Source organism: Myotis lucifugus, unplaced genomic scaffold (genome assembly GCF_000147115.1).
Source record: "Myotis lucifugus unplaced genomic scaffold, Myoluc2.0 scaffold_249, whole genome shotgun sequence".
Classification (NCBI taxonomy): Eukaryota; Metazoa; Chordata; class Mammalia; order Chiroptera; family Vespertilionidae; genus Myotis; species Myotis lucifugus.
Window position 1 is genome coordinate 1,437,061 of NW_005871297.1, and position 8,544 is coordinate 1,445,604.

Genomic DNA, 8,544 nt, shown 5'->3' on the forward strand with positions numbered 1-8,544 from the left:
TTTATATTTTTTTCTTTTTGTATGTTTTTTTTTTTTTATTATCAGAAGTCGGTATTTTGTGGAAGAGCCACACTCAAGGGGCCAAAGAGCAGCATGTGGCTCGCGAACCGCAGTTTGCCGACCACTGGTCTAGAAGATTTATCCAGTGATGTCAATAGGGTATTAAAGTCCCCTACTATGATTGTATTGCTGTCAATCTCACCCTTGATAACTTCCAGAAGTTTTTTTTATGTATTTGGATACTCCTGTATTGGGTGCATATATGTTTACCAGAGTTATATCCTCTTGTTGTATCAATCCCTTTAGTATTATGAAGTGGCCTTCCTTATCTCTTGTTGTGGCCTTCACTTTGAGATCTATTTTGTCAGCTATAAATATTGCTACCACAGCTTTTTTAAAAATTTGTTTGCCTAAAAAATGTTTTCCCCATCCTTACACTTTCAGTCTGTGTGAGTCCCTTGTTCTGAGATGGGTCTCTTTTATGGGTCATGTTTTCTTATTCCTTCAGCCACTTTGATTGGAGCATTTAATCCATTTACATTTAAGGTTATTGATGATAGGTACTTATTTGTAGCCATTTTTATTCTTTATGCTTGTGTTCCTTGTTCCCTTTCTATTTCTTCTTTTCACAACAGCCTCTTTAGCATTTCTTGCATTGCTGGCATGGTGGTAATAAACTCCCTTAGCCTTTTTCTGTCTGCAAAGCTTCTGATTTCTCCTTCAATTTTGAATGATAGCCTTGCTGAATAGAGTAGTCTTGGGTTCAGTCCTAAAGTGTATTTCATTCCATTCCCTTATGGCCTGATGTGTTTCTGTTGAGAAATCATTTGATAGTCTAATGGGAGAACACTTGTAGGTAACTTTCTGTCTCTCTCTTGCAGCCCTTAAGATTCTCCCTTTACCATTAACGTTTACCACTGTAATTACGACGTGTCTTGGTGTGGGTCTTTTTGGGTTCATCTTGTTTGGTATTCTCTGTGCTTGGGTGACTTTTTTCTTTCCCAAGTCAGGGAAGTTGTCTGTCATTTTTTCTTCAAATAGGTTTTCTAATCTTTGCTCCTCTTCCTGTCCTTCTGACACCCCTATCATACAGATGTGTTTGTTTCATGTTGTCCCAAAGTTCCCTTAAACTCTCCTCCTGCTTTCTAATTTTTTCTCCAATTGCTGTTCAAATTGGGTGTTTTTTCTACCCTGTGTTCTAACTTGCTGATTTGGTCCCCTGCTTCTTCTAGTCTACTGTTGAAACCTTCCATTGTGTTCTTTATGGCAGCTATATCATTCTTCATTTCCTCTTGATTCTTACATATGTTGGTGAGCTTCTCATCCAGATGGTTTAGCATCTTTATGACCATTACTCTGACTTCTGTCTCTGACATATTGTTTGCCTCCATTTCAGTTAGTTCCTTTTCTGGAGATTCTCCTTTTCTTTCCTTTGGCGGTTGTTTATTTGTCTCCCCACTTTTTCTGTCTCTTTCTGGCCCTGGGCATCCTGCTTGGGGTCCAAGAGGTTGAAGCCCCTAGTGGTCCAATGGTCCGGGACTCACTAGCCAGGAGGCTGGGTCTGCCTTGAGTTTCACACCTTTATTGTCTCTGCTATGAGTTGTACCCCCTTCTCCCACAGCTCTGGTCCTTCAGTTGTTCACTTCCAATACTCGGGGTTGGCGGGGGCATGTGCACAGTTCCTCTGGTGTGCAACTCCCTGTGAGGGTCCAGAGCCCTCTGGCTTGCAATTCACTGTGCGGCCCCAGCACCCAACGGAAGATGGTGCTCTAGGTCCCTCTGGCAGCACACTTGCAGCATGGTCCTATAACCTGTGGCTGGGTGCACCAGGTCACACTGGCAGCTCTGTCCGTGGGCCAGGGATGAAGCGCACACCTGACAGCCACTCTGTCCTGTGCCAGGGGTGGAGCACATGCCTGCCAACGGTCTGTCCTGGGCCAGGGGTGGAACATGCACCTCTAATGAACTTGTAAACAATAAATAAACAGATTTCCTAAATTCTGTGAATTTAAATTAATCAAACCTGAGGATCTGGTCAATCAGAAGCCCAAGTGAAAAACCTAGACTTGCAATTGTCATTTGAATTAGGGAGGAGGCAGTCATGCAGGACTGAGCCCTCAACCTCTGGGATCTAAAGCTGTCTCCAAGTAAAGAGTGTCAGAATTGAGTTGAACTGTGAGACACCAGCTGGTATAGGAAAACCCCCCTCACAACTGGTGTCAGAAGTGCTGTGGGTGTGACAACAGAGAAACACAGGACGAGAAATGGGGTTTTCCTACTCACATGCGTGGTAAACATCATTATTGCTCACCAGTATTTTTCCTGCAAGCAGTTGGAAGTATGTCACATATGCTTTCAACCCCTTGAAATGAGGCACTGGTGGGCAGTTTGTTTAACCAATGGAAGAGGAGTAGACGTAACAGGTGCTCCTTCTTGTGAAAGCCTGGAGAGCCATTAGACTTGTCTCTCTGCTGAATTTCCCTTCCAGCCAAGTTCTGCACAACCTTGTCAAGATAATGGCATCAGGAGGTGATGGTGCCTGCTTTAGCCTATGCCTGTGAGTCCTGCCAAGGAGGCAGGGGCTCCAGCCTGCACGAACGCAGTGTAGGTGGGAGACAAACTTTTCCTAACTTATGCAATGGAATTGTAGTGTTGTTTTTACCACATCGTAAGTTGGAGTAGCCTAACCGATACAAAGTGCTAGCCTCACCACTCAATATCTGGGTCATAAAGGGGATTTTCTTTCTGTCAGTTATTAATTATGAAAAGCATAACCTTTTTAAATTTAAAATGGATAATTTTTTTCCTCTACAATGTCAAAATACGAAAGGTATGTTCAATAGTGAGAAAAAATATTTAAGAGACAAGCATTTGAGCTACAGCTTCATATTTCCCTGTTCCAAATCCTAGAATAGAAAGTAGCACTCATTTTTGGAGATAGATTGAGACCCTGCCAAATGGCACCCTGGTGGTCTAAAATTAGCAATGCATTCCCACCCCAAAATGGGAAGTTTATTTTCCTCAGTAGAATCAAATCTGTATATTGTGGTATTTATATTTAAAATCATCTGGTAGCTAAGGACTCCCATAAATATCTGACTAGATTTCAGGTTTTCCTCCATCAATGTTTCCATAGCTGACACCTTTTAAACTAGTGAACTTGCTGTATTGTGAATATGTGATTTATGTATGCACTGGGGGGGAGGGGTCAAGTACAAAAGAAAACTATATTTGTATCCCTAAGGTTTCTAATGCTTCCATGCCCAACACAAGTAGATTTTTATAACAAAGGCTTGTTGAATAAATGAGTGAATAATTCTGGCTCTTGAGCTGGCTCCAGTTACATATTGTCAGGTGGTAAAATACCTTAGAAAGCTACAATTCTCCCCACCTGGATGGTAAAGTCTATCGCAGACATATTCATTGAGCATCTACTATATGCTCAGCATTGCACCAGGGGGATGGTAGTAATTGAAGTCATCCAGGACATGGCTGTAGCTTCACAACCCAGAGAATTATCCCTCTCCTGCCTCAGTCCTTTAGTTGCTGTTGGCTATGGCTTTTTTAGACGCCACTAGCATCCCAGCATCTCACAGCTTTTCTGTCCAATACACCCAGTTTAAAATATCTCAAAATTTCCCAGAAGCTTTCACCCAGAGGGATACAGGCTGAGAACTTAGGACTCATATGGATGCCTATCCAACTGGATGGAAATATCTCCACCAATGAAAAATCCAGGAATGTTTGTCCTGCGTGTGAATCCATTTTTTTCTAAAACAGATAAATTAGACTCATGGAAACTGGTGAGGATATAGAGTCATAAAAGATAAAAATACATTATTTCACCAAAAATTTCTTAAATGTGTTTATATCACTTATTCTATAACTTATAAGACACTTGTGCAAAGAAGTTTTCCTCTAGGTTACATTTTGGTAGTTAATTGGGAGTAAACACCAACTGTTTTGTTAAAATTGTACTACCTTATTTTGGTGTGATGGAGAAGCTATAATCCTTTTTGTTAACTCTAGTTTGTCAAGATTTTAGTTTTTCCTCTCAAATATAAATTGGTAGGGACCAACGGAAATTGCACTAAATTAGCCATCCCCTCCTCCAAACTCCCAGACGTATCTGATAGTATTTATACAGTGATGAGAAGCAGAGCTGCCCTATCCTTGAATAAGAGCTACTTTCCATTCCCCAGAAGCCTGAAGAAGAATAGAACTGCAGAATGAGAGCTGATAGGTGCACCAACTCACACTCATCAGAGTAACTATACTCAAAACAGGTAATGACCTTTTTTGTTGGCGAAGATGTAAAGATATCATACCCTGCTGGTGGGAATATAAAATGGTGTAAGAGCTAAATAAATAAATAAAGTAAAATAAAATAAAATGGTGCAAGAGCTTTGGAAAAGCAGTCTGGCAGTTCCTCAACATGTTAAAAAAAACTAGTTACCATATAACCCAGCAATTCCACAACCAGGAATATATACCCAAGAGAAATGAACATATGTCCACACAGGAATCTGTACATGCATATTCACAGTAGCGTTATTCTAATAGCCAAAAAGTGGAAACAACCCAAATGTCCATCAACTGGTGAATAAATAAAGAAAATATGGTATATCCATACAATAGAATATTACTCAGCAATAAAAATAAAGTACTGTCCTAGCCGGTTTAATTCAGTGGTTAGAGCGTCGGCCTGCAGACTGAAGGGTTGAGGGTTCAATTTCAGTCAAGGGCAAGTACCTTGATTGCAGGCTTGATGATCCCCGGCCCCAGTAGGGGCATGTGTGGGAGGCAACCAATCAATATGTCTTTCTTTCTGTGTCTCCCCATCCCTTTCACCCTCTCTAAAAAAAAAAAAAAGAAAATCAATGGGAAAAATATCCTTGGGTACAGAATAAAACAAAAAACAACAAAAAAAATGAAGTACTGCCCTAACCGGTTTGGCTCAGTCGATAGAACATCGGCCTGCGGACTCAAGGGTCCCAGGTTCGATTCTGGTCAAGGGCATGTACCTTGGTTGCGGGCACATCCCCAGTGGGGAGTGTGCAGGAGGCAGCTGATCGATGTTTCTAACTCTCTATCCCTCTCCCTTCCTCTCTGTAAAAAATCAATAAAATATATTTTAAAAAAATAAAATGAAGTACTGACACATGTGATAGCATGGATGAACTTTGAAAACATGCTAAATTAAAGAAGCCAGTCACAATGGACACACAGTATATTATTCCATTTATATAAAAATTCCAGAACAGATAAATCTAGAGATAGAAAATAGATTAATGGTTGTTCATGGCTGGGACAATGAGGGGGGTTGGAAGGTGTCAGCTAAGGGATGTGGGGTTTCTTTTGGAGATGATAAAAATGTCCTAAAGTTGATTGTGGTGTTGGTTGTACAACTCACTGAATATATTAAACTAGAGGCCCGGTGCATGAAATATGTGAATGTGGCGGGGGGGGGAGCCCTCAGCCCAGCTTGTACCCTCTCCAATCTGGTACCCCTTGGACATCCCTCTCACAATCCAGGACTGCTGGCTCCCAACCACTAGCCTGCCTGCCTGCCTGATTGCCCCTAACCGCTTCTGCCTGCCAGCCCGATCACCCCTAACCACTCCCCTGCCAGCCTGATCGACACCTAACTGCTCCCCTGCCGGCCTGGTCGCCCCCAACTGCTGGCCCAGTCGCCCCCAACTGCCCTCCCCTGCCGGCCCGATTGCCCCCAACTGCCCTCCCCTGCCAGCCTGGTCACCCCCAATTGCCCTCCCCTGCTGGCCTGGTCACCCCTAACTGCCCTCCCCTGCTGACCTAATCGCCCACAACTACCCTCCCCTGCTGGCCATCTTGTGGTGGCCATCTAGTGACCACATGGGTGGCCATCTTGTGCGAGGGTGTGATGGTCAATTTTCATATTACCTCTTTATTATATAGGATACTAATGGATTGTACATTTTAAATGGGTGAATTGTAGGGTATGTAAATTATATCTCAACAAAGCTGTTAAAAAATTGGGAAGTGAAATTCCTGTCCCTGGGGGTGGTTATGATGTTGCTAAGGCTTCAGGAAAATACCTACTTGAGAAGATTCTTCTCGGAAATCCTGCAAAGAAAAACTGACTCAGAACCCCAGTACTTAAGGTTGATTACTGCATCACAGAAGTTTAGCCATGGATATTATGCAGCCCTTTTATAGATTTCTCTTGGATCTTTAAAAACAAAAGTTCCATTTCCCGCTTCCCCAAGAATTCATATGAATGATCCACAATGAAAGCCTCTCAATTTTGCTGTCCCAGGAAGGACAACAGATACTTTGATCTATGTCTAGAGAGAATCTTTGGCATATTCAAATTCCAAGTGTAAACCAATAAATTCCTTCTTAATCACGCAGATGTCAAATTTTTAATAAGCACATCCAGCAAATCCCTTGAAAGAAGTAGTCAAGGCTCCTACAGAGATAGCTTAGTGGAATGAACAAAGGAACACATTTTATAGTAAAGTGTAAACATGTTACATTGCTCCAGAAGAAATAAGACAGAGACTGCTAGCTGCCCTCCAAAATCCACCTCACCCTCTCTCCTTGAGCTCATAGCAAGATATTTCCCAGCTCCCTGCAGTGAGGTATGGCTATGCGAGTGAGTTCTGGGCAGTGGGAAAGGAGTGGAAGTGGTATCTGCCTCTTCGCTGGCCCAGAGACCCTCTTGGGCGTGCTCCTCCACACTCCTCCTTTCCTGTGCTGACTGGCTGCAGGTGTAGGATGAGACACTAGGCTAGCCTCTGACTGACAGAACAAAGGGAAGTCCCTTGGCCATCCATCTGAATACCTTGTCCTGTGAATAAGAAGAAAACCTCGACTGTGTAAACCTCCAATTACACGTTAGGGTCTACTTGTTATAGCCGATTAGTCTATAACTAATACATTAATTGTTTTTAATGTTTTTAATCCTTACCCAAAGATATTTTTGCCATTGATTTTTAGAGAGTGGAAGGGAGGAATGAGTGGGAAAAGAGAAAGAGAAACATCGATGTGAGAGAGAGACATTGATTGGCTGCCTCCTGCATGTGTCCCAACTAGGACTGGGGATCAAACCTGAAACCAAGGTCCATGCCTTTGACTGGGAATCGAACCTGAGACCCTTTGGTCCTCAGGTCAATGCTCTAACTGCTGAGCAAAACAGGCCAGGGCACTAATACATTAATTTTAAGGATGACATCAAAGGAGCTCAATTTATGGCATGTGAATCTCAAAGATAAGAAACAATTTTGGATTTCATAGGATTCCAGCAGGAAGATCAATGAGCTCCCCCCCACAAGAACCATTAGTAGTTTGATATTATAACTATTTTACAATTTTCCCCCTTGATTTCCAATTTCCTGCATAGAAAATGGTGGGATTATAGTTGATTTCAATCTTCATTGTATTTTAAAGCATGTTCTAAATTTTCTATAATAATCACAACCCCTCTAATCGCAACTAAAATATTAAAAATACAACAGAGTCCAAGAAGAGATAAATAGATCAGCGAAACAGAACAGATTTCCTATATGGAGAAAAATTTAATTATTTTGCTACTTCTCACAAATGACAAAAACAAATTCCAAACGAGTTATAAACCCAAACTCGGAAAACAAAATCTTAAAACTTTAGCTGGCTCTGTTAATATTTATCCAGTGCCTAGAACAATGTCTGGCCTTTAGTAGATGCTGAAGTAAACATCTACTGAATGGGTAACTGAAAGAGTAAGACAATAACTTCATTATGTCAGTGAAGGAAAGAATTCCTTAAACAAGGACCCAGAAGTACAAACCATAAGCTAAAAGAGGATAACCTGACTATATCAAAGTTAAACATTTTGTAGCGAAGTGATTATAAACCAAATTTTAAAATGACAAAATGAGGCAACATGTTAAAGTTTTAATAGTCAGAATATATAAAAAGCTCTTTGCCCTTCACATTTTACCTCCAGTACAGTAGAGAGAGGAACATGATATCCTGACCAAGATTGTAGGCATTAGCTAGAGTCTGACCACCTGGTTTTGAATCCTGGCTCCACTACTTCCGAGCTGTGTGACTTAGAGCATATTACTTAACCTTTCTGGGCCTCTGTTTCCATATCTGTAAAAAGATGAAGTTTTCAATAAATAGTGTTATAAAAATTGTGAGGATAAAATTAATTAATACATTAGTATTAATAGTTGGCACACAGAAATCACTGAGATATTATTATGAATAATCTGCTTTACTTTCCTTCATATTGCTAGCAAAAAATGTATTATTTATTCATTTGTCTTCTCTAACTAGAACAGCATTGTCCATTGTATTCTCAGCACCTAAAATAAGTTCTGACATATAAAAGGTCCTCACTAGATATTTGCTGGATGAATGAGAAATCAATGTAAAAATCAATTAGAAGAAAACAAAAGACTGACAGAAGAATGTGCTGAGAATACGAATAAGCAACTCACAAAAGAGGAAGCCCTAACAGTCAATAAACTTACCAACAGATGCTCAACCTCACCAGCAGTAAGGAAAAGGAAACAA

The 8,544-nt window shown here is 41.0% G+C and overlaps 1 protein-coding gene across 9 annotated transcripts in view; it reads right to left on the bottom strand.

Moving 5' to 3' along the window:
• The window catches only part of NMT2 (N-myristoyltransferase 2), a 55,166-nt gene extending 47,088 nt beyond the window's left edge, over positions 1-8,078 (bottom strand). For 5 of the 9 annotated variants that reach the window (XR_002831677.1, XM_023762535.1, XM_023762536.1 and 2 more), the window contains exon 1: positions 7,964-8,030. Coding sequence is in view for 8 of the 9 variants with exons in the window: in XM_023762535.1 (XP_023618303.1) it covers positions 7,964-8,015 (52 nt within the window). In the remaining variant the exon portion in view is untranslated. Of the gene's footprint in view, positions 1-7,963 lie in introns of all 9 variants that reach the window. The other 4 variants (XM_014464425.2, XM_023762542.1, XM_023762540.1 and 1 more) reach the window with 4 other exon arrangements.
• Between the last annotated feature and the right edge of the window lie 466 nt (positions 8,079-8,544).